The following is a 27,460-nucleotide window of genomic DNA, read 5'->3' as shown; positions in this document are numbered from 1 at the left end:
AAGATTTTTAGTCTGTAAGACTAAACCAAGGCTCTCTGCTCGACATTAAATTTTGCAGGAAACTAAATTTGATTTTCACGAGAAAGAGAGCAGGGATGTGCTCTAGGTCACAGACGGTGCCAGTGACATAGCTTGAACCAGAACCACGTATTCTTCTTCTGTGTTCTCATCATCTAACAGGGGAAGGCAGATAACACAAATCCCAGGAAGCCATGATTAGGGGCCTCCACCCCAGTGGGAATCCAATCTGCTCCCTGCTATCCACGTCACAAGTTAAGGAGCTTGACACCACACTGGAGTCCAGGGATGAAAATATATCCTGCACCTGCCTAAGTCTTATAAAGGATAAAAAACAATTCTAGGAGGAAAATGGGGGAAAATTATTTTATTTTTATATATATATATATGTATATATATATGTTACATAATATAAATCTTAAATTTAAAATTTAAATATAAATTTATATAAATTTAAATATAAATCATAAACATAATTATATATTATGTATATAAATCTCAAAAAATATATATCTAAAATAGATACACATATTTAAAAATATTTACTTTTTTTATCTGAGGAATGGCTGGGAATGGGAAGAAGAGTCACAGGACATGACCACAGCTGGGAAGAAGAAAGGAAAGAAAAATCTATTTCATATAAAGGACTTTGCTATCAAGCCAGACCCCTCCATATACTTGCTGTGTGGCCTCAGTTAATTACTTCTCTGAAATTTTACTTTTCTTCCTGATAAAATGTAGTTCTAATGCTCATTTGAATGGTTATTTTGAGGTGAAAAACATGAGATAATTCTTTGCAAGTGCTTAATATTGTAGTTGGCATTTAATCAGCGTTAAGTAAACTTTAGAAATTCTTGTTCTTGATTCCTAAGCACAGAAGTGATTATTTGGGCAAACTCTCTGATCTGAGCATAAGAGGAATATTTTGTAAGATACAGGGTCTCAATATGTTGCCCCAACTGGCCTCAAACTCCCAGACTCAAGTAATCCTCCAGCCTCAGCCTCCTGAGTAGCTGGGACCACAGGCACATGCCACCAATGCCCAACTATAAAAAGAAATATTTCAAGTAAGGAGTCAATAAGGAAAAAAATTCATAAGGGTTTTAGATTATAAGGAAGAAGTAACGTGATGATAGCAGGGTGATTAAGCATTGCGGGACCCCCCTTGAAAGACCTGAAAAGAAAATAAAAATGCCTGAGCTGTCTGCGATTCTTCAAATGCGGCCTTGAAGTCAAGGGCACAGCAGATGTAGCTTCCAGGTTCTTTTTTAGTGCTTGGTCTCTGTTATAGTTTCAGGATGTAAACATTTTTTCTGGCCTAGAATGCCTGGAAAGATACTTCAGAAACCAGCAGATTTTGGCAGGGAACAAGTTATTGAAGGGCCCTACGGCCCTGACCACAAGGAAAACTGGAACAACCTGCAAGGCACTGTTCTGGGGCATGCAAGTCGACCACAGCCAGCGCTCCTGCTCCCAGGGCTTGGATAAATATAGCGATGCTCGGCTTGCATGTGATTCATTAAGGAGACACTGCGCACAGCTGAGCACTCACTAAATGCAAATGGAGCCCCATATGTTGTGTACAATGCTCTGCACCACCTCTTCCACGCAGGTACATAAAGCCTCAGCCTAAAACTGAGATGCCAACCTCAGGCTAGCATCCCAGGGGAGCAGAATCTAACCAAAGCAACCTCAGGCTGCAGAAAGCAAGTGGGAAGACTCCCTTTAGAATCCAGGGGTGGATTCTAACACCCTGACCCTCTTTCATTTTCTGTACCTCGATCACTTCCACATTGAAGGCATCCATCCCTCCGATTCCTTCTCTGCCTCTTCTAGGCATTAGAGAAATTTAGGCAGCACTGCCTGGGTTCATAGCCCTGCTCTGTCACTTATTAGTTGGGTGACCTTGGCTAAGGTACCTAATCTCTCTGAGACTCAGATTTCTCATTAGTAAAATGGTATTAGCCCCATAAGGTTGCTCAAATTTCAAACAACGCATGTAAAGCCATTAGCAGTGTCTAGTACATAGTCAACAATAGATGTTAGCTATTATTACATCATATCATTTTTCTTTTGGATACACCCATTTTTGCTTCCTGAACTGTAAGAAGAAAGAAATCAGCATCTTCATAAAGACAATTACCATTTACTGAGCACTTACTACATGCCAGGCACCGCATTGGAGATAAAAATGAGTAAAAGGGCTGGGCGCGGTGACTCCCACCTGTAATTCCAGCACTTTGGGAAGCCGAGATGGGTGGATCATGAGGTCAGGAGATGGAGACCATCCTGGCTAACACGGTGAAACCCAGACTCTAACTATATAAAAAATACAAAAGAATTAGCCAGGCATGGTGGCAGGTGCCTGTAGTCCCACCTACTCAGGAGGTTGAGGCAGGAGAATGGTGTGAACCCAGGAGATGGAGCTTGCAGTGAGCTGAGATCACGCTACTGCACTCCAGCCTGGGAGACACAGTGACACTCCATCTCGGGGGAAAAAAAAATTAGTAACAGATTCTGGTAGATAAGTGGCAGCTAAATAATTTATGACCCCAGGAACAAGAGCAAGTCAGTGGGTTGGGAGGCATCCGTTACCCAGGGGATGATGCTATGGGACTGTCGGAGGGAAGTTAGAAGGCTGGCTCTAACCTTTTTCTATTCCAGCTCTAAAACCAAGGTGACTTGGCTGGTGTTCCTTCCCCTGAGCCAATAATTTGCTCTATTCAGATAAGTGTAAATTAGTGACTTTACAAAAAGAACCATTGAATCTTTCCTGGTTTCAAAAGAGTGATTACTCTGGGAAAATCACAATATACTTTAAGACAGGAGTCAAGGGGTCAAGTGTATTCTCTCTCTCTCCCCCTCCCACCCCACAACCTGGGACCAAGAATAATTCAAGCTAAACCAGCAGCTGAGTCTGTCTGAAGATCATCCTTGCACTTCCCAATCCTGCTCATAGAATGAGGCCCTTCAGTGCACTAGGCAGGCACATTTAAGTCATGAAATAGGCAGGCAAAGGACTTGTGAAAGAGACAGTTCCCTTCCTAATTCACCCCTTCCCTGTATGGTCGCCGCCACCATCCCCACCTCTTCCCCGCTATCAAGGTGTATGGACCTGAAACAAATAAGAAATTGCAGACTAAGATACAGAATCTGAGAGTTAGCTGTCTTATTCAGCAGTGGTCAGAAGGCTAGGTGCAGGGGCTCACACCTGTAATCCCAACACTTTGGGAGGCCGAAATGGGAGGATCACTTGAGCCCAGGAGTTCAAGACCAACCTGGGAAACATGGAGAATCCCTGTCTCTACAAAAAAATACAACAATTAGCCGGGCATGGTGGTACATGCCTGTGGTTCAAGCTATTTGGGAGGCTGAGGCTGGAGGATCACCTGAGCCCGGGAAGTCAAGGTTGCAGTGAGCCATAATCAAGCTACTGCACTCCAGCCTAGGTGACACAATGAGACCCTGTCTCCAAAAACAAAAACAAAACACATACACAATGGTCAGAGAAATTCTCCTCTAAAGGGTAACAAAGTTGAAATGGAAATATGTCTTCTGTCAGAAGAGAAAGGCAAAGCCTCATGAGAAAGAGAACATGTAAGGAACAGTTAGAATGACTACAGTGTTGCCAGTGTCAACTGTCAAGCAGCCCTAGAGGCCACAGAGCTGACTGTGCAGGCTTTACTTCATTGCATACCCCCAGCAGCCCACAGGCGGGGTGCAGATCAACTCCTGGTGCCAAGGACTTTTGTCAATGACAAAATCATTTCTATTGAGCTGTTACTTTTCCAGAGCCTGACATTTGGGGTGGGATCATTCCTTAGGGCAAATCGCAAAGGAGTTTCACTAACATCTTCTTCCTGTAAATAACACCAGGAAAGAATGATTTGTGGATGAGAGAAAAGAAGACAAAACTTAACATGTGGAGATTCTGTTTGAAAAATGTCTAGAATGAACACATAAAAATTAATGCAATCACTGAAGAAAAACTGCCTCTGGTGGAAGTATAAACAGTCTAAATTAAAAAAAAAATAGAAGTTAACAATATGGAAGAAATGAAAGAAAAACAATCCATCTGAAACATTCACTTTACTTTTGAAATATGGCAACCCTGTGTAATAAATTAATAGTAAGTAGGTAATAAGATGCAGGCAAAAGCCTTGAAAAGAACTTTAAGTTATGAACAGTGTGTGATGTGTGCCCGTGCCATCCTTCATTCTATTCAGAGGAGCTGCACACTTTATGTAATTTGGCAAGAAAACTAAGTTGCGTAATTCTGCACTTAAGTAAATTTCTCCATTAGCATGAAAAATGGTATTTAGGGTTTTCCCCCAATATAATTAGAAATTGAATGTTTCCAAAACAATATTCCTAAAGACAGAAAAAAGCACACACATGCACACTCTCTATCTCTCTTTCTTCCCTGTTTCCAAGACACACAGAGAAATATACAGATTGCATCATCTATTTGAAAAAGTAGCTAATATTTAGCACACTCCTTCCAGCTCTTTGTCTATGGCCCAGTCGGTATAAAAGTCTGGGTGCCAAGAAGAAGTTGGATTTTGACCACTTCTCTTATCATTTCTTCCCTCAGTGTTTTTGTTTGTTTGCTTGTTTGTTTATAATCTAGGAGGTTTCCATATAACCGAAAATATGTAACAGAAAAAAATGACTTGCCGAATGATTATGGAGACATACATGCAAACTTAATAAAATCTGGAAATCTGTACATTAAATCAATAATTTAGTTATCTCTTAGAAAAGGGGATTAGGTATAACATGCCCATTATATACACTTATTTTATATTCTGATTTTTAAACACAAGTGAAATTTCCATTTAATTTTAAAAAGAGAGATCTACTCTTTTTCTGGTGTATTTCTTGCCTTATAGCTCCTTCCTACGACAGTCCATTTCTCCAAAGCCTGTCCTGAAATTTCTCATTCTCATGTGGGAATAAGGCTGGGGCTAGAGAATCTAACTGAAGGTCACATACAACTAGAGGCCATTTTCCCTCCACAATTACAGAATCAAGATGCTGATTTTTCACCTGCCTCCCAGTTTCTGGCATAAACTGCAGCTAGAGAGACAGTGGCCCAAGAAATGCCGAGTTATTATTACTCTAAACTATGGTCATGCCAAGAGCATTGAACTTCGTCCTTTGATTCTGTGGCTTCCTGAAAAGGAAAATTAACCCCAGGCTCCCTGCTCTTCCATTGAGAGCCCTGACATTTAGTGTGTATAGTTCAGTGATTTTTTTTTAAACATTTTCCTTACTAATGGTGTCAGTTTTAAAAATGCACATGCAATAAAACTCTTTGTTTTGAAATTTGGGAACACCCAAGGAGTGTGGAGATCAAATGCATTGAGGTTTGAGTGCCTGGAGACCTCTTTGTGCAGTAGGATGACCGAGGGCCCACCAGGCTGCCAGCAGAGGACAGGGAAACAGAAGGAATAATGGTATTGGTCACAGGACTGAATCAATTCTAAACCAGACTAGCATTTACAGACATTCAGACCTTTGGAACACTCCTCTCTGGGCCCTTGCGTCCTTATATTTAGGTAACTATTTACCATTGAGGTAATTCTCCAGGATTCTTATCCGGCTTCTATTGTCAGAGAGTTCTTTCCTACATTCAGCAATAACACATTACATACACATTCCATACTATACTGGCCCATAAGACTTAGGTTCTTTTTTAAGCACCTGAGTTGAAAATGAACATTTCTATCTGTTTACAAAACACCCTCTAGTTTCCAAGCACAGCATGAAGGGCCCCACAGGTGCCCAAGTCAAAGCCCTGGGCTAAGAAGGAGCTATCTTGAATTGCTTGAAAGTTATTCAGTCATCAAGATCCATTAATTCCACCCCAAAAGCCATTTCCCTCTCTCTATCTTCTTCAGCACTACGGAGGACCAAGCCTCCATCTCCTCTCACCTCTGGGCATCTCTGAACCAGTTCCCCTTGCCTCTCTCTTATTCTCTTTCAATCCAGTTTCTACATAATAGCCAGAGGGACCTTTCTAAAAACACAGATGTGATCATAGCATTTTCCTGTTGAAAATCCTTTAATCACTCCTAAGTGGAAAAAACACACGCTATTTTCCCTCTGCTCCCATGCTACAACCATGAACACGGAAGACATCTGTGACCAAATGTGTGAGAGTTTCTCCCCACCACCAAGCAAGCAATGAATTCTGCAGTGGACACAGCTGGGTGTCCTCTAATTCAGTCCAAACCCAACACTATCTACCTGGAAAGAGTCAGATCCCACAGAGTGAGGGCTCAGTCCCCAAGACTGCCCCCCATTTCCAATGCCAATCATAAGCCCAGGTTGTTTTATCTGTGCCTCTGACCAACTGGCTATTAATTCAAGTTCCCACAACTCCCTCCTTGGGTTTGATTAACTTGCTAGAGCTGCTCACAGAACTCAGGGAAATACATTTACCGATTTGTTATAAAGAGTATTTATTACAAAAGATACAGGAATGGGGAGGAAGGTATGCGGAGCTTCCATGCCCTGTCCAGAATGCCACCTTCCAGGAAGCTCCACATGTTCAGCTATCTGGAATTGCTGGGTTCTCTCAGAACCCAGTCCTTTTGCGATTTTATAGAGGTTTTATTATGTAAACACTGGCCATCAGTGATCAAGTTAACTTCAACCCTCTCCCCTCCATGGAGGCTGTGGGTGGGGCTGAAAGTCCCAACCCTCTAATCCTGCCTTGCTCTTTCAGATGGCCACCCCTCATACTGAAACTACCTAAGGGTTTCCAGGCTTCAGTCAATTCATTAACATGCAAAAAGACAGCACTCTGTGGAGATTCTAAGGATTCTAGGAGATGTACGCCAAGAAAAAGGATCAAAGACCAAGTACATACTTCATAATATCACAGCTCCCCATTTCCCTAAGATCATTTCTAGAGGTCACGGCCTGACACTCAAGGCTCTTCAAGAGCCACCCTTTCCTACCCTTCTAGGCAATGTCCAGTCATTCTATCCCTAGGTCACTGAATTCCAGCCACCCTAGACTTTCCACAGTTCCTTTGGGTCAAATTCCCTCCTATCTTAGGGAGCGCCCCCTGACTTTATTTTCACCTACTATACCCTCCTCCTCTTCACCTGCCAACTCCTACTCATCATTCAGGTCACAGCTTAGATGGTACTTCCTCAGAGAAGCATTCTTGACCTTGTGATGAAAGCTGATCTCTTCATCGCATGCTCCCAGGGCACCTCACACACATTTCCCCTTGATTTTACATGCATCCACATGATTATCTGCTTCATGTCTCTCTTCTCAACTACACTAAAAACGTTCATACCTTTGTCCAATTCCACTAGGCTGTCCAATTCATTGTTACATTTCTAGTACCTAGTATAGTGGCCTACTCAATATGTGTTGGATAAACATGTGATTACTAATGCAAACCAAAGTTCTACCTCTAGACACGTATTTGAACTCATTTTGAAATAGAAACTTTCATTATCGACTCATGTGCTTAAAAAAAGAAACTAAGTTTTACAGCCCAGTATGCGTGGGACGGGTACATGATGCATTGTTGCTGAATGTAAGGATGAATAAATCCTGAGTTAAAGGTGTGTTGGAAGCTATAGGCTTTAAGAGCAATTTGTTAAAAGTTGAGAAATACCTATATACTGAAAAGTTGTTCACCATCTTTAGATTCCAGGCTGAGAAACCCACAGATGCCTTCCAAAGTGGGAACACCATGGCAAAAGTCCAGGTAGAAAATCTGGGCATGCAATGCACACAGCAGACAAAGACCGGGGTGCAAACCAGTGCAGGGGATTTAATACACCCTGTGTAGACTTCTAGGGTTTAGGAGAGGTCACATTCTAACACTTACTACAATGGAGAGGCACTTGACTATTACATTAAAACATGTCAGAGGAGGAAAAGTTGATAAAAGAGGAAGGTCCCTGACCCAAACAGGTGAGCTTTAAAATCCAGTGCTGCATTTCAGGTACCAGACTCTGCTGACCCAGCTGTGTACACCTGGCCTGAAACCAGTAAAAAGAGCCATCACATTAGCCTAGGAAGCAAGCCATGAGGGGTGATATAAATAAAAACTCAAAAATCATGGACTCGCAATTCTAGAAGAAGGGCAGTGATATGGTTTCGTTCCACATCCCCGCCCAAATCTCCTGTCAAATTGTAATTTCCAGTGTTGGGGGAGGGACCTGGCAAAAGACGATTGGATCATGGGGGAGATTGCCTTCTTGCTGTTCTCATGAGAGTGAGTGAGTTCTCATAAGATCTGGTTTTTTAGAAGTGTGTAGTACTTCCCACTTGGTTCTCTGTCATTCTCCCTCTCTCTCCATCTCTCTCTCTCTCTCTCTGCCTCTCCCCTCTGCTCTGCCATGGTAAGGCATGCTTGCTTCCCCTTCACCTCCTGCCATGTTTATAAGCTTCCTGAGGCCTCCCAGCCATGCTTCCTGTACAGCCTATGGAACTGTTGAGTCCGTTAAACTTACTCTTCTCTTCATAAATTACCCAGATTCAGGTAGTTCTTTGTAGCAATTGAGAACGGACTAATACCGGCAGCTTTTACTTGGCTCAAGTAAGTGTGCTTAGGGTCTCCATAAGATAAGTTATTCAACTAATGAAAATGTGTTTTTGTTATTGTGCAAACGACTGTGCTGAGCACCTACTATGCACCAGTCACTGTGCAATTAAGGAATTTATACAAAGAAATAAAAATTGACATCTATACATGTAAAACAGAAACTGTGATATGTACTTCAAACACAAAATACGTGGGCAATGAAAAGGTAAAATAGGGAGCTTTGACCTAGCCAGAAAATACAGGGATAGATTCCCTGAGAAAGTGATTCTTGAGAGGACACAGGAGAGATAAATAAGAGAAAATTAGGTGAGAAGGAAAGGGAAGAACAGTCCAGGTTGCAGGAACAGCAAGTGCACAGGCCCCACAGCAGAAGGGAGCTGAATCAGAGGAGCTGAATGAAAGCTACCAATTCCACAGTGAAGAAAGACCTCTCCTTTCACCTAGGGAAGTCAGGTCAAAGGGGACCAGAGGGGCTACAGGGCCAGACCAGGAGACCCTTGCAGGACACATTAGGTCTTCTACCTAAGAGGAATAAAAAGAAATAAGAGGATTTTAAGAAGGACAGTACTGTGATCCAATTTGAACTGTGGAAAGATCGCTCTGGCTGCAGGGTAAAGTTTAAAGACTTCCATTCCTGACAGTATGGTGAACAAAATATCCTGGAAAACCTGTCAGTGAAAACAATTACCAAAGCTGGATTTTAAATATGAGTCACTGAACTGTCAAGAAAGTAAGGAATCCGCAGAGGACAAACACAAAGCAAAGCGGGTCTCTGGTTACATCAGAGCAACGCAGCCAGCTTTGCTCTGAAGGCATCTGCCAAGCCCTCATGTCCTTAAACTTCTATTTTGATGCCTGCCTGGGGAATAGAAGAAATGAGATCAATCCTAGGACCCGCATATTGGAGACCCTCATATAAAGCTGGTTTCCCAGTTTGTTGCATCTTCTTCAAAATGGAGGAAAAGAAATAAACCTATTGCACAAAAGGAAACAGGAAGGAAATGCCCTGGTCTTTGATGCTGTGTGTAGAAGGAAAACATATCTCCATTGAGAATTCTTAACCACAAGCCAGTCCTAACCTGTGGTTTCTTTTTGTTTTGTTTTGTTTTGTTTTGTTTTTTCCCCCAAATTCATGTTCCTTGCTTGTATCCACAAAAAGAAATTTTAACTAATGAGGTCTCTGTTTGGTATTGCCCCAGGTGAATGAAAGAAGGAAACTCTGATTTTCTTTGGAGGAAAATTAAAAACTTTAATTAAAATATATATGCCAATTGATGAAGTTCCAAGGACAATTAGCTTCAGGAAATAATAAGAACAGCAAAATGCATAAGGAAGCGGGGTCACCCAAAACAGAGAGGCAGAATGAGATCCCACAAAGACTCCCACTACTGGAATTATGCAACAAAGTATACAAACCCAGCACATTCATTATGCTTCAAAACATTAAAAAGATGCTTGAAAATATGATCAAGAAACAAAATATTATAAAAACAAACAATTAGATTTGAAAAAGAACAAAATGGAGTTTTTGAAAATAATATTGTAATTGAAAGAAAAAACTCAGACAGTTAAAGAGCATATTAGACAAAGCTAAAGAGAGAACTTGGTAAGCTGGAAAATGGGTTTAAAGAAATTAGGCAGAATGAACCCAGAAAACAAAAAAGACAGAAAATATGAAAGAGAATTTATGAGAACTAGAGAATATAATGAGGTCTAACATATGCCGATTGATATTTCAGAGAGATGATAAAATATACGGAGAAATGCGAATATTTAAAAAGGCAAGAATAATAATCTTTTTGGAATTATTGGTATTAAATATTCAAAACTTCAAATCCAGGAAAACTAACTCCTAGTAACATAAACAAAATCATTCCTAAGTACATCATGGTGAACCTGCAGAACATCAAAGAGAAAGAGATGATCTTACAAACCACCAGAGAGATAAAACCAGAATGCCTATAAAGAAACAATAGTAAGACTAACAGTTAACATTAACAGTAGATGACAGTAAACAAAAAATGAGCTATAAGTCTATACCTAGAAAAACTTCCTTTCAAGTTTCAGAATAAAATCAGATAATTGAATTTGAGGGATTTTACCAACAGAATTTCTTAAAGTTAATTCTACAAGATTAACCCCAGAAAGAAAGTAAGCAAATATGAAAGGTCTAAGATAAGAGAAAGAGTGATGAGCTTTTTTTTTTTATTGTGGTTAAAAACATAACATAAAATTTACCAAGTTAATCATTTTTAAGTATACAGTAGAATAGTACTGATGAACTTTTATTGGTAAAAACATAAATACTAACTGTTTAAAACAGTATCTAGAATGTGGAGTTATTTTTAGAAAGTAAAACTAAAATGCAGCATAATTCTAGCATAATATTTAAGAAGGAGGTGACAGAGCCTTCTGAAATCTTATTACTCAGGGAAATGTTAAAAATGCAACTTTAGGCTTTACTCTGTTAAGTATGTATGATAAAATATGCAAGTAGCCACTAATAGTATTAAATACAGAAAGTAACTTTCAAACTAATGAAAGGGAAAAAAGGGAATGAGGAAATGGAAAATAATCCCAAAAAAAGAAAGGCAGAAAAAGGACAGAAACATTTGTTTATGTTGCTAGAAGTTAGTTTTCCTGGATTTGAAGTTTTGAATATTTAATACCAATAATTCTCTTATCGGTGGTGTGGAGGATGCACAGCTAAAATGGTAGAAATAAATTCAAAATATCAGTCATCACAATTAAACCTATTATCTCTCCATAATGGACATAACTATTGACTTCCTTAAACTGATGGAAAGCATCTACAATAAATATCCAAAGCACAATATGTATTACCATTTCTATTCAACACTGACCTAGACTCCTAGCCAGTACAGTAAAATAGGGAGAGAAAGAATTAAGATTAGAAAGGGAGTTACAAAATGTTCTATATTTATAGATACTATAATTGTCTATTTAGGAAATCCAAAAACCTTTATAGAAAATAGACTGTAGGAAGCCAACAATGGATATAGTAAGACCACTGGAGAAAGCGAATACAGTAGTCCACATGTGAGAGGGTAAGAACATGGAATAGGAGGTTAGCAGTAAAGATGGAAAGATATAGGTAAATTCAGATACATTTCAGGGAGAAAGGTTTGAGACTTGACTGTGGATCATATGTGGAGTAACAGAATGAGGTGTCAAGAACAAGTCCCGCGGATCACTAGGTCAGGAGATCGAGACCATCCTGGCTAACACGGTGAAACCCCGTCTCTATTAAAAAATACAAAAAACTAGCCAGACAAGGTGGCAGGCGCCTGTAGTCCCAGCTACTCGGGAAGCTGAGGCAGGAGAATGGCGTGAACCCGGGAGGTGGAGCTTGCAGTGAGCTGAGATCCGGCCACTGCACTCCAGCCTGGGTGACAGAGCGAGACTCCATCTCAAAAAAAAAAAAAAAAAAAAGAACAAGTCCCTCTTTTCTGTCTCATGCTACATGCTGGTTTGTGGGTCAGTGAGATAGAGCACATCATGAGTTTGATTCTGGATGTGTTAGCTTGGAGTTGCCTTTGATATACTATAAAAGAATATATCAAGTGATTGGATATATGGATCTGGAACTTCGTGAAGAGGTGAGGCTGGATTTCTGTGTTATCTGCATAGAAGTGATAACTGAAGCAATGGGCATGGATGCATTCAGCTAGGGAGCGGGAAGCGAGTGAAAGGAGGAACCAAAAGCATTTACGACCTTCAGAGAGAAAATAACAGTATGAGGAATACAAAAAGAGTTCTGTGTTAGCGAGCCAAGGGAAGAAAGTGATTCCAGGAAGAGACAGAGGTCAGGAGAATAAAATGCTGTGGCTCATGCTATTTAGGGTATTCTTAATTGTTAGCATGAAGTATTATCACCTGTGGCTCATTCACAAAATATGGTTATTGTTTTTGTTTTGTTTTGTTTTGAGATGGGGTATCTCTCTGTCACTCAGGCTGGAGTGCAGTGCTGCAATCTCGGCTCACTGCAACCTCTGCCTCCTGGGTTCAAGTGATTCTCCTGCCTCAGCCTCCCAAGTAGCTGGGACTACAGGCTGTGCCACCATGCCAGACTAATTTTTGTATTTTTAGTAGAGATGGGGTTTCACCATGTTGCCCAGGCTAGTCTCAAACTCCTGAGCTCAGCAGATCCTCCCACCTCAGCCTCCCAAAGTGCTGGGATTACAGGCATGAGTCACCACACCAAACCCAAAATATAGGCAAGCTCTTCATTTTATCACTCCTAGGGCACTCAAGACATGCAAGTTTGCCCTTTCCCAAAGAATGTCCATCTGATAGGAACTCAGGAAAAAAATAATTAATACCCTTTAGCCCAGCAAATTATACTTTGGAAGAACCTTCTTCTGAGGAAAAGTATACTTGTGCACAAGAATGTACCTGGGCACAATGACTGCTAATAATCACATCAAATGGCTTTGATAGCATCTGTTACTTTGAGGAATAAGGATCTGTATTAGTCCGTTTTCGTGTTGCTGATAAAGACATAGCTGAGACTGGGCAATTTACAAAAGAAAGAGGTTTAATGGACTTACGTTCCATGTGGCTGGGGAAGCCTCACAATTATGGAGAAAGGCAAGGAGGAGCAAGTCACGTTTTACATGGATGGCAGCAGGCAAAGACAGAGCTTGTACAGGAAAACTACAGTTTTTAAAATCATCAGATCTCATGAGACTCATTCACTATCATGAGGACAGCACAGAAAAGATCCACCCCTATAATTCAATCACCTCCCATTGGGCTCCTCTCAGGACACAGGGGAATTGTGGAAGTTACAATTTAAGATGAGATTTGGGTGTAGACACAGCCAAACCATATCAGGGTCTTTAGGCCCATACATTAATGCAGTATTGAGAAGTGGCAAGGCTGGGTGTGGTGGCTCACACCTGTACTCTCAGCACTTTGGGAGGCTGAGGTGGGAGGATCACCTGAGGCCAGAAGTTCAAGACCAGCCTCAGCAACATAGTGAGACTGCATCTCCACAAAAAAATTTAAAAATTAGCTGGGCATTAGTCCTAGCTACCTGGGAGGCCAAAACAGGAAGATCACTTGAGCCCAGGAGTTCAAGGTTACAGTGAGCTGTGATCATGCCACTGTACTTCAGCCTGTGCAGCAGAGCAAGACCTGATCTCTAAAAAAAGAGACAGAGAGAGAATGGTAGCTATAATCATATACTTAAAATTTTTAAAAAAAATTGTTCAAAACTAACAAAAAATTCACGGTGGCTGAAACATAAATGGCTCTTAAAAATAGTAAGTGTGGTGACTGTAGAACAAAAATGCTTAACGGATGAGCAATTGCTAGAACTCTAGGGATTGCTCACTGATTTGAGGAAACATAGGATGTCCATCTTCCATCTAGCCTGATTAAAGAATGGACAGTTTATGTCCTGTGTATCTTATGTGAGGTAACTAAAGAGACGTGTAGGGGTTGCAACACACATGTGGTCCATGACACAAACCCTTCTTATCACCCAAGTATTATACGTGCTACCTGACATGCAAGCATTTTTAGTTAAATGCCCTCTGAGGACTTTGCAGTGTGCCTAGAATAATCCCTGAATGATAGCCTCTGTCTCGCTCTCCAAATTCATCTTTCTCCTGTTCTCCACTCTCCAAATTCATCTTTCTCCTGTTCTGCCCTGTGCTCACCATACATCCCCCAGCACCAGTCTTCTCCAACTTTCTGAAAAGCTTCACCTTGTGAGAGCACTTGCTCATCATAGCTTTCCTCCCTTCACCTCCTTCTCCCATCCAGCACTCAAGTGGCTGATTCATTTGCATCTTTCACATCTCGGTTTACGGGGCCGGGAGCAGTGGCTCACACCTGTAATCCCAGCACTTTGGAAGACTGAGGCAGGCGGATCACCTGAAGTCAGGAGTTCGAGACCAGCCTGGCCAACATGGTAAAACCCCATCTGTACTAAAAATACAAAAATTAGCTGGACATGGTGGTGCACACCTGTACTCCCAGCTACTCGGGAGGCTGAGGCAGGAGAATCACTTGAACCCAGGAGGCAGAGGCTGCAGGGAGTCAAGATTGTGCCATTGCACTCCAGCCTGGGCAACAGAGTGAGACTCCACCTCCAAAATACAAATAAATAAATAAATATCACATTTTCAGAACCCTCACAATAACACTCTGAGGTAATCCCCACTTTAGACCAGGAAACTAAGGCCCAGAGGTGAAGTGACTTTGCCCAAGGTCACAGTCACTGGGATTCAAACCCAGGCAGTGTGGCTCCAGAGCCTCAACACTCTGCTATACCCTGTATTCCGCTACCCCCTACCCTCTCCACCCCTGTCTCAGCCACACACTTGCTTATTCCTTCACTGGCATTAATTACCGTTTGAAACGACTTGGTTTATTCATTTCTTTATGTTTTTCCGTCTCCCCCAGTATAATATAAAGGCAGCATGTGGCAGACACTCCGTCTCTCTTATTCACTAGAGTCTCCTAGCATAGAACTTGGCCAAATAGTAAGACTCAAAAGTGATTACTGAATACACGAATGAATGAAATCAATGTGTCTCTGTAGCAGGCTATATGTCTCTCCTGTATGTGGGAGAGTAGATCTGCCAGGTGGAGGGACCAGTTTAGAGACTTGAAGGACAGTGACTATATGTGCCTCATGATAAAGTCCTTTTCCATCTTCCTTCCACCCCAAAGACACAATAAACAGCAAGCCCAACAAATGAGCAATATATTATTTTCTACTAAGGAAACAAATTCTCCTTCGGGGTGATGCCTGCCTCAAGTACATTTGACGAAGATCACAAAGTACATCTAGTCATCCCAATTGCACTCAGCATCCCTGACAATTGTGTTAGCATGGCAAATTTCACCCCTCTGGCAAACTAGACCCTTCTTATCTGGTATGTTCATATTTCGTTACAGGGGATTGGCAAACGCAGTTTCTAAGTCTATACGTTTATTCAGTAAATTGCTCTCCCGCCCAAGTCATTCTCTGAGCAACTGTCAGCCTCAGCATTTGACAGAAACAGCCATCTTTGCTCTTAGGCAAGGGTTCAACCAGCAATCTAGCTCCCAGATTTCCAATAATGAGTTAACAATCAAAGGAAATAGTTTACCAGTTCAACCTAAAAGAATGAATATCTGTGTCCTCCACAGCTTTTCCCTTAATAGTCTACAGCACAGGATAGCCTCGTTCTGCACCATTTAAAGGGAGGTGGAAGCAGACAAGACCAGTGTCTTACACTTTGCTGTGAGCAAAGTATGAAATTTTCCCCAGACTCTGAAGGATGGATGAGGGAAGTCAGTCTAGGACTACACCCTGGAAAAAGACAATCCAAATGCAGGTAATTCACAAACAGATAAGAGGAAATCAAATGCACTTCAAACCCTGACCCCTCTGCTTTCTCTGATGGCCTCTGGACTAGATATTAGGAAAGATGCTAAGCTCTGGGAAAGGGTTGGCTAACTCAACAATGACCTTCTGTTGCAAAATATCATGCCTCTAATCAGTTTCCATTCCCATGGCCTCCCTGTAGCACCTGACACTGCCGACACTCCCTCCTTGAAACATTCTCCTTCCTGGTTCCTGGAACGACAATCCTTTCTGCTTGTTATCCTATGTCCCTAATCCAGCTTTTAGTGGGACCCTCTTTTCACCCATCCCTTCAATGGGCTGACTCCCTGGGTTTCATTCTGAGTTTTATAGTATTACTCACCTTGTGCTATAGCTTCAAATGTCTCTTTGGATCACTTTTGACCAAAACTGTGTCTCCATTCTCCTGAACTCCTAACCTGTATCTGTATCTAACTGCCTGCTATACATTTTCATCTGGCTCTGCCAATAAACACCTCAAATATTTTATGTCCCAAGCCCACTACACTATAAAAACCCACTACTCCCCTGTATTTCTCATGCTGGTTTGCAATGCCAGGACAAATGGACCAGAAAGTCGAGTCAGATCATCTGGCTTGGCCCTCTCCTTGAATTCCACTCCTATATTCAATTAGTTCTGGCCATCTCCTCATCTGTAAACCCTTATCTTCCTCCTCTCCTCTTCCACAGTACCACCATGATTACCTTAGTTCAAGAGCTCTTGCCTGAATTATTGCAACAGCTTCACCATTGATAGCCCATCTCCATCTCTCGCTTTGCATCCCGTCTTCCACGACCTAACCTTTCTTCCCCAGTACTCTATCTACAACGTGAATCTAATCATGTTAACCCCCTGCTTTAGCACTTCAGTGGCTCCCCACTGCCAAAAGCAGCAGTTTCCAAACTGCTCTTAGGAGAAATTTGGTTTTTTCCATTTTAAGCATGAAACTCAATAGATGCTTATTTATTTATAAATGATATCCATCTGCTAGTCTAAATTAAGTGTTTATAAGTTTAATTTCTTCATGTGAGATAAAATAATTTTAACATTGTTATCTGATCCCAATGGCTTAGTGTGTACACCTATTGGGGCACTCACTGTGTGCTCTCTGAGAGTAAAAGGTAGGATCTACATCAAAATCCCCCTGGATACAGGATGACGTCAAGCTGCTGGCTCTGACAGTCAAGGTGTTTCACAATTCAGCTTCAAGCCTCCTCTCCAAATGCCTCAGGGCCCCTCCACCACCACGGCTTCATCCACTAGCTACTCTTCCCCACAAACATGCTGTTCATGTGTGGGCACGGCACAGCGGCAAGAACCTCAGCTTGGGTGTCAGATCCCTCCCTGCCGACGTCTAGAGTATGACCTGGAGTTACTTTCTGTACCGTTCGGAGCCTTGTTTTCTCTTTTATATAATGAGCATCATAATACCTATGCTTTGCATGGTTGTTGTATTAAGTGAGGTGGAGTTTTTAGAAAAGCACTGCAGGGCCAAGCACAGAGTGGGGGCTTCATAAATGCTACTGTAGAGTAGCAGGAGTCATTGGAAGTTCTATTTCATAGATTGTATTTAGAACTTGAGAGTCTCTTTCGTCCCATGGGCTGGCTCCTTTTCTTTTCTTTCTTTTTATTTATTTTTTATTTTTATTTTTTTGTTGTTGTTTGTTTGTTTGAGATAGGGTCTTACTCTGTCGCTCAGGCTGGAGTGCAGTGGCACGATCCCAGCTCACTGCAACCTCCACCTCCCAGTTCAAGCAATTCTGTCACTTCAGCCTCCCCAGTAGCCACCGCGCCTGGCTAGGCTGGCTTCTTAAATACATTTCAATGTCCAGTTTGAAACATCACCTCCTCTGAGAAGAATTACTGATCCTCCCAAGGTAGGGTTTGTCATTCAAATCTGTCTGCTCCCACAAGAACCATTTCCAGGGCTCCACTGTGATATTGCATCACTGATCATTGCTTATCTCAGGCAACTGTGATTTGATTGCTGGGATGCATGTTTATCTTGTCCACTACATTGCCAATACTTGAGGAAGCCTGACTTCCTAACTTCAGGGTCCTCATGACTTAACAAAGTGCCTGGCACATAATAGGTGCCCAATAAATGTTTACTAATATTTCCATAGGCAAAGGGAACAGAGAACTATTTAAAAGTTCATGCACAAGACTTCATGACTAAAACACCAAAAGCAAGGGCAACAAAAGTCAAAATAGACAAATGGGATCTAGTTAAATTAAAGAGCTTCTGCACAGCAAAAGAAACTACCATCAGAGTGAACAGGCAACCTACAGAATGGGAGACAATTTTTGCAATCTACCCATCTGACAAAGGGCTAATATCCAGAATCTACAAAGAACTCAAACAAATTTACAAGAAAAAAACAACCCCGGCCGGGCGCGGTGGCTCAAGCCTGTAATCCCAGCACTTTGGGAGGCCGAGACGGGCGGATCACGAGGTCAGGAGATCGAGACCATCCTGGCTAACACGGTGAAACCCCGTCTCTACTAAAAAATACAAAAAACTAGCCGGGCGCAGTGGCGGGCGCCTGTAGTCCCAGCTACTCGGGAGGCTGAGGCAGGAGAATGGCGTGAACCCGGGAGGCGGAGCTTGCAGTGAGCTGAGATCCGGCCACTGCACTCCAGCCTGGGCGGCAGAGCGAGACTCCGTCTCAAAAAAAAAAAAAAAAAAACAACCCCATCAAAAAGTGGGCAAAGGATATAAACAGATACTTCTCAAAAGAAGACATTTATGCAGCCAATAGACATATGAAAAAATGCTCATCATCACTGGCCATCAGAGAAATGCAAATCAAAACCACAATGAGATACCATCTCACGCTAGTTAGAATGTCAATCATTAAAAAGTCAGGAAACAACAGATGCTGGAGAGGTTGTGGAGAAACAGGAACACTTTTGCACTGTTGGTGGGAGTGTAAATTAGTTCAATCATTGTGGAAGACAGTGTGGTGATTCCTCAAGGATCTAGAACCAGAAATACCATTTGACCCAGGGATCCCATTACTGGGTATATACTCAAAGGATTATAAATCATGCTGCTATAAAGACACATGCACACATATCGTTTATTGCGGCACTATTCACAATAGCAAAGACTTGAAACCAACTCAAATGTCCATCAATGATAGACTGAATTAAAAAATGTGGCACATATACACCATGGAATACTATGCAGCCATAAAAAAGGATGAGTTCATGTCCTTTGCAGGGACATTAATGAAGTTGGAACCATCATTCTAAGCAAACTATCACAAGGAGAGAAAACCAAACGCTGCATGTTCTCACTCATAGGTGGGAGCTGAACAATGAGAACACATGGACACAGGGTAGGGAATATCACACACGGGGGCCTGTCAGGGGTTGGGGGTTGGGGCAGGGATAGCATTAGGATAAATACCTAATGTAAATGATGAGTTAATGGGTGCAGCACACCAACATGGCACATGTATACCTATGTAACAAATGTGCATTTTGTGCACATGTACCCTACAACTTAAGATATAATTTTAAAAAGGAAAAATAAATAAATAAATAAATAAATAAATAGCTCATGCATATGCACAATTTCATGTTATAATCACACAACACACTTAACAGTTGACAAACCACTTTCACATATGTTCATGAGAAAGGCTGTTTAGCTTTCCCTGAGTACTGCGGCAATTCATAAAATAAATAATAAATTAAAGAGAAGTCACTGTTTGATGATATCCTTTTGGTGACAGTTTTCTCTTTCATCCTGATCTGATGCCAAGCTGATGCTATCATAAAATAGTTCCATTAACTGCAATTGTTCAGTTTACTAAGCCATTACTGTCTTCCAAAAGTGAAATTATATTCAAAACCAAAAAGAGGCTTACACAGAAATAAATGGCATTAACATGCAAACAAATTACATGCAGAAGAAACAGGAATCGCAATGTCACAGACATTTCAGCTCATGCTCGGCATAAACAGATTATTACATTTTAATATTTATTCATACATGAACAATAAAAACAAATCACACTGGCAAGTACCTCTGAGTTAAATTCGTATTTGTTTCAAAAGGCAGAGGCTTATGTGCTCCCTCTGACTGCAAGCTACATTGACTTGCCCTGAGCTTTATTCAGACAGTCTTGCTGCCTAACATATTCATGACCTGGAAGGTAAACTACTATATAATATTTACATAGGAAGAAACTAAGCTGGTGGGAGGGGATAAGGTAGAGGTTGATTGGTAGGGTGGCACGGAATAAAGAAATATGCAAATAAGAAAAAAAACAGAAGGCAAAAGAAAGTACCAGAAAGCTGGTGTCTGGGTTCTGGACATTGATGCTGAAGGCAATTAGAGAAAGGGCAATCATGTCTGGCCCTGGGTGAGGGGAGCTAGACTGGAGGTGTCACTGAGCTGCGAATCATGCTCCTAAGACGCCCTTGTTAATGCAGTGGCAGCTCCAGTGCAGGCCAGTGGAACTGTGCACACCAGGGCAGGCTTTCTCGGCTCTCGGGGGTAGGGAGCGGAATGAAGCTTCCAGCTGGTGAAGCTCCCATCAGGACACAGAGTGCAATTTTTCCCTCCCGAACCAGTGCCTTGTTTCCAAGGAGTGTGAGCTCACCTGGACTGTCCTATGTCAACTTTTCTTTATTTATTCCCTGGGGATGAAGATAAAGTCACAGTTGCCTGGATAGCTTCACTATAACAGCAAGGATGCCTTTCCTGACCACGCCTGCTCCCGCTCATGTTGTGGTTGCTGTTGTTGTTGTTGTTGTTTGCTGAATTCCTCCTGAACTCAGGGATGGTACCATGCTTCCTAGCACTGAAACCCAAGCAGCCGTGTGCCTCTCAGCAGCCGCGGATGTCGCTCAGTACATCCACCCCTCCAGGCAGAGTCGCCCTCCCTCAGGACAGCCCCTCAACATGGCCAGCCGGACTTCACATTTGCATGGCCCAGAAAAAATGACCATGTTCTCACATTTGCTTCATCAGATGAGGCAGAGTGCAAAGCCTCACTATGCTGTATTTCTTAGCTGTGTGATCGTTGAGCTTGAATCTAAGCCTCAGTCTCCTTCTTTGTGAAAGGGGGCTATAAATGGTGTCCAATTTCATACTTAATGAGCTCTTACTGTGTCCTAGTTGCCTTAGTGTACCGCGGTGTACAAAACAGTCAAAGGTTCCTGTCCTGACAGAGGTGACATTCTAGCAAGAAAGGGACAGTCAACAAAAGCATGATTATTATATAGTATGCCATGTTTAGTTCTATGGGGAGAAAAAAAGACCAAAAGGAAGAGATAAATCAGCAGTGCACGGGACAGGGGTTGCAATTTTAAATAGGGTAGTGAAGGAAATGTTTGAGCAAAGATATAAAAATGGTGAGGGAGTCAACAAACGGATCTGGGGAAGAGTGCAAAGGCCTTTAAGTAAGGAAGGAGCTTGAGCCACAGCAAGTCCAGTGTGGCTGGCACAAAGTGAGTGAGGAGTAGTAGGAGATAAAGTCAGAAAATGGGCTCCTCTGTAGAATTTTTGTGGAGACTGCTGAAGATGATACGTGAATAACCATGTATACTGGCTATGTGACCAGCACTGCTCTAAGTAAGTACCTTACATCCACTGGGCTCATTTAGTCTGTACAACAACCCTGCATGTTAGGTACTATCATGACTGTGTTACATAAGAGGAAACTGAGCTTTAGGTAGATTAAATAATTTGCCCAAAGTTGTAAATGCTAGTAAATGTAATGGCAAGATTCCAACTCAGAATTCACACCCAAGCAGCCTTGGCTCTAGAGACTGTGCCTTTCACCTCTGAGCTGGAAGTTTCTCATAAGCAAATGAGCTGGGGCTGGGGCTGGTGAAGGGGGAGTTTGTGGAAGGCAGAAGATCGGGGTTAAATGGAGATGGGGGAGGAAGCAAGACCCAAATAAGCAGGTCTGTAATAAGAGCAGAAGGCAGGATGCAAAGAAAAGCCAAGCATAGCAAGCAGAGGCCAGAGACCTGGGCACCACAGCTGCTCTGGCCAGAGAGGCCTGACTACACTCAGAGGAAATAAGAGCAACACACACAATCAGGACTACCCAGTGAGGGCTAGCAGTAGACCAAGGTGAATTCCTGGGGCCAGGAGAGTCCCACACTGTGGTCCTCAAAAAGCACAGACACCTGGTAAAAGTTATCCCTGCCTCCAGAGAAATAAACAGTAGAAATCCTATACTTAGGATAGTATAAGTAGTAAGTCAAATTTTAAGCTTGAATCAAGACCCTGGAATTTCTTCTTAATAATTTAAATCTGAGTTTTAGAGAAAAGCACCCTTGCTGTTTCTCCTAAGTGAAAACATGATACCAGCTAACATTTATTAAATGTATGAAATAAGTACCAGATATTGCATGGAGCACTTTGTACCCATAATCTCATTTCATCATTGAAACACAATGAACTGGTTTATCCCCATTTATAGATGAGGATGCTGAGGCTCAGAGAGGCTGATTCAATCACTAACCCCAGTACTTATAGGGGCAGAGATACCACTCTACTCAATGTCTGTCCTGCATGAACATCTGCTCATAACTATTACTCCATGCTGCCCCCTGTACTCTAGCCTGGGGCAGCATGAGGATCTGTGAGGAGCAGAGACAAGTGGGAGCAACTCCTGTTGCAGCACCATGTTCTGGTTCTTCTCTCTTTTAGAGAGTTATCCTAACTCTGCAGTCTGATTCTCTGTGCCTGTCAGTAGGACAGGGAGCTGCTTAGTGTCCATCACATGGAACAGAGAAGCACAGTCTGCTCCAAACTTTGTGTAATTCCACAAGCTCAGAAACCTTGGGGATCTGCACAGTTGGTTGTCTGAGCTTCAGGCACTGCAAGAGGCTTTGTAAAGAAGCTCAGTCCTTGAAAATGGAAGGAAAAAATGGAAGAAAGGAAGGAATGGAGGGAGGAAGGGAGGGAGGGAAAAGGGAAGAAATACAGGAGAGGCGAGAAGCAATAAAATAAATACACCAAAAGGAAGAACTGAAGAAAATCTCTGATAAGTAGAAAAGACATATTCTTCTTATAGATAAAACATTCCCACTTGGAAGATGGGATAAGATATCCTTGACTTTTACGCTGTAACTACAATGTCTGAATTCTTGAAAATCACTCTTAGACTCACTGGAGTCTCCTATTGGTTTTCCCAAATCACTGACAAGTATCTCTCAAACCTAGAAGAATACCCAACTCAGACTTGACTAAATGACAAGCCACAGGAATCTGAAACAGACACTTCACTTTCAGAATGACCTAAGTACATTTGTTCTGTGGCATGGTTCAAGACACTCACATCTTTCTATTCATCACCTGAAATCTCAAAGAATGTGTTAAGAGAATCCCAGATGATTGCCTGTTTCAGGTGCACTGTCAAGTATAAAGCTTTAACAGCCCATCCATTGTCATGATCATAATCACAATGATGGTCTTTTTTTTTTTTTTGAGTCAGGGTCTTGCTTTGTTGCACAGGCTAATTGAAGTTTGTTTTGAGAAGTCATCTCTCCAACATAACAAGTCCACACCATAAGTGACTGACCTGACCATGACTCCAGGAATGCACATGTGACCACAACTACACAAGACCCAAGACAGTTCTTGACACAGGATTTTGCTAGGACAACAAGGAACGTAGAGTTGCTTCCACTGGTAGAATGTAAACTTGAGGATTCTAGTGGCCTCTGCATTGGAAAACTTGCCTCATAAGACAATCAACAAAAAGAAGCAGAGTCCAGATCTAGACAGACAAAGACTATCCCAACAACACTGAGCATCTGGACTCAGCCATGCCTGAGGCCGACTACACCCTTGGTTTTTCAATGATGTGAAATAAAGTCTCCTTTATCCCTAAGTCAGTTTCAGTTGAGCGTTCTTTGTTTGCACTAAGAATCCAGACAACACTCTCCTTGAATGTTTTTCTTATTTTCCATCACACACAACAAACCTGATCACACACAAACAATCCTCTATCTAACTTTGCCCTATGGTCAGGATGAACATGAATTGTTCTTTTGTAGATTGCATTTGAATGCCTTCATCTCCAAAGCCCTTCAAAAAGGCAGCTGGCCTCTGTGATACTGACCATCAAAATCTTCTAAGGTACCCTAATGCATCAGTTCACTTTTTGGCTACTAGGATCTCAAGGATAGACAGGTCAACTGCAAATACCAGCTTACCGGCCACATACAACCTACAAGAGCCACATAAACGTCAAACTCCCTGAGTTCTGCCCTTCCTGCTCCCAGGCCCTCTAATCTTGAATATAGATTCCTGGAAAATGTTCACCGTATTTCAAATCAAATGAAGAATGTTAGATGAAACACAGAAGAGCCTCAAATCACATTTACTGGATAAAAAATAACTCTGCAACATGTTAAGATTTCTTTTTTTTTCCAAATGAACTTAGAGGTACGATTATTACATATTCATTACTCTCTAGGTTGGATTCTTGAGCTGTTTTTGATCGACAGCTGGTTATAATTTTTTAAACGAGTTTCTCCTACAGTAAAAATACTGTTGTATCCCAGAGGAATTGCAGAGCTAATCAATCACTCTTACATAACAAGTACTCACTGTGAAAATAATGTCCTCGACCGAACAATGAACTTGAACACATATTCCAAAGCCTTCAGCGTTCTTAAGATTGGCTCACATTGCTCCCCTCTGCTGGAAGTATCCAAGTAAGTCTTCAGCACTGTCATCAATTTCCTGAATAAGGGATAATATTTTCTAAATACATCTCTTTCATCATGGTAATTAGTTTGCTCAGTAAATTATAAGGCATTCAATCAAAGGTTAAAGGTGGTAGTAGAGCCAAGCTCACTTACTCGTCTGTAAGCATAAAAATAATTCTGCATAAAAATTATATTTATTACAGGGAATTAATAAGTATTTCCTGCTCATAAAAAGCCAGCAATGAAAAAGATAGGGAGGAAAAAAAAATCTTTTGACTAGGAAAACTAGTCACAATCAGGCTACAAGTGGGAATAATGGGGAATAATGGTGGCAATAATGTCTTTTTTTCAGCTTTTTCTTTCTATAGAACATGTTCTTGTAATATCACAGAACTCTAAGTTTGCTTAGGAACTTTCTATGTTTCTTCTTTACCATAGGGCAGACTTCAAATTACTTGGCCTGCCTTTCAAGGCCCGTTCACAATCTGGTCCCCACCAAACTCCCCAGCATCAACTCCTATCTCTCACCCTCTCCCTACACCCAAGCCAGACCGAGCTACTTGGCATGTGCACTTTCTTCTCTGTAGCCCTTTTTTTTCTTTCTTTCTTTCTTTCTTTTTTTTTTTGAAATGAGTCTTACTCTGTCACCCAGGCTGGAGTGCAGTGGTGTGATCTCTGCTCACTGCAATCTCCATCTCCCTGGTTCAAGTGATTCTCCTGCCTCAGCCTCCTGAGTAGCTGGGATTACAGGCTCCCACCACCATGCTCAGCTAATTTTTGTATTTTTAGTAGAGACAGGGTTTCACCATGTTGGCCAGCCTGGTCTCCAACTCCTGACCTCAGGTGATCTGCCTAGCTTAGCCTCCCAAAGTGCTGGGATTACAGGCGTGAGCCACCATGCCTGGTCTTCTCTGTAGCCTTTAAGTCCTGGTGTCCACTCAAGAAATGAGAACACACAAGCTGAATGGATGAATAAGCAGTTCCAGGTACCACTGCAACCATAAGGCATTCATCCAAACCTATGGGTATTCCACATTTTTAATGATATCCAAATAACCCAAGCATAGGTTAGATTTTGTTAGAGAATGGAGAGCTCACACAGATTAGTGACAAAAGAAAATTACTCAAGTTCTTGTGCCCTAGGCATCCTGGCAGGGCAAGAAGGTAGTAGACAAGAAGTCCCCAGGTACACAATTACTTACTTGTAAGCCAAGGTTGCACTGAAATGCTGTTGGATGTAAGCCTCCAGAACAGTGTTGAAATGCTGAAATTTCCGGTCTGCAATGAGTCCTATTATGTAAATCTGAGGAAGATGCAAGGCAGCAGTATTTTCAGGGCAAACCCAGGGCAGGAAGCCATCTTTACCTGGCATAATTTAACCCCCATTAAAATCCTTTGCCCAGGAATTAGCTCAGTAATACATAATGAGTCCTCTTTATTAAAGTAGCATCTTCCCCAAAAAAGCGTTTCATGAAGTGTGCTGCAGGGTGTTCTAAGATGAAAAGGATTTCATGGTCAAATAAGTTTTGAGAAATGTCAGGTTATCATTATCAGACTGTCTTCCTTATTGCAAAACTTTTTAGAATCTTTAATATACTTATGTACATTGTGAATCTCTAAAAGGGTCATGCAACATTCAACACTTCCCTAAATTAATTAATCAAAGCATATATTTGTCATGAAACATCTTTTCTGAGAGGTAGCATTCTAGGGTACTCTCTGAGGAAGCACTTGATTAAGCCACCGTTGTCTCTCAGTAACCTCTTTAAAAATGCAAATATCCATGACATGAGGGGTTAACACATAAAAACTTTGTTGGGCACTGATTCCCTAATGCAGATGTTTCTTATGTTTATTTTGAGAAAACACTGAGAAAATCTGAGTTGAGATATGGAGAGGACAAAAAGACAACAGGGGAGGACTAAGAAGATTTGGATGGTATAGCACCATGGAAAGTTCTGGGTGGGTAGGAGAAATGTAATGATTAGCGAGTTGGAGGAAATGGGGAGAAAAAGGTGAAAGGAAAGCTAGGAAACATTTTGGGTGCTTCACAACCTAGCCAGGGACCAGCTCCCGACATTGATGGAAAGCAGAGGCAATCATTTACAGTATCCAGCCTCATGTACCTTCAGCCAGCGTCAATCTGACATCAGCATTTAAAATTCCCCTTTCACCCACCATGCCTCATGCTTTCAAATGAACTGGTAAGAAGCAAAAGGAAACAGCAGCTCATTATTGGTCTTGTTGCCAAACATTACAACACCTCCAAAGAATTCATGAAAAAGGCCATGAGGGCCACGAGTTCTCAGTATTTTCACAGTAAGACACACATTAATGCCTGTTGTCACTAGACACTTTTCCCCTCTCTCTTACCAAGGCATCAAAGACGAGGATGTCATATTCATCACTTTGAGAATGCTCCATCATGATGTTGAAGAGGGCGTCCAGAGTATCCTGGAGAAACTGGAAGAAATAACAAAGGTTACACTATTTCAGAAACAAGACACAGTGCAGGTGACCCAGCAATCCCACTCCTGAGTGTCTACAAGAGAATGAGAGCACACATCCACCACATGTCATGCTCAAAAGGTCTAGAGTAGTTTTACTCATGACAGCCAGAGGAACCCAACTGCCCATCAACAGCAGAATGGATACACAGATGGTGGCATTTTCACACTAGAGAATACTACACAGCTGGACTAAAGTGCAAACTACTTCCACAAGCAGCAATGAGGATGATTCTCACAAGCATTATATTCAGTAAAATATATGAGGCAGAGAAAGTACA

At 41.8% G+C, this 27,460-nt stretch overlaps 1 protein-coding gene across 1 annotated transcript in view; it reads right to left on the bottom strand.

Annotated features, from left to right (window-relative positions):
* The window catches only part of DOCK2 (dedicator of cytokinesis 2), a 435,458-nt gene that overhangs the window by 329,435 nt on the left and 78,563 nt on the right, over positions 1–27,460 (bottom strand). Inside the window, exons 20-22 of the mRNA XM_025388691.1 lie at positions 27,046–27,135; positions 25,875–25,975; positions 24,572–24,706 (exon numbers count right to left, since the gene is read on the bottom strand). Of these exons, the coding sequence (XP_025244476.1) occupies positions 24,572–24,706; positions 25,875–25,975; positions 27,046–27,135 (326 nt within the window). The remainder of the gene's footprint in view (positions 1–24,571; positions 24,707–25,874; positions 25,976–27,045; positions 27,136–27,460) is intronic.

This window comes from Theropithecus gelada, chromosome 6, assembly GCF_003255815.1.
Source record: "Theropithecus gelada isolate Dixy chromosome 6, Tgel_1.0, whole genome shotgun sequence".
Taxonomy (NCBI): Eukaryota; Metazoa; Chordata; class Mammalia; order Primates; family Cercopithecidae; genus Theropithecus; species Theropithecus gelada.
Note: the sequence above shows the minus strand (reverse complement) of the source record. Positions and strands in the feature narration are given on the sequence as shown.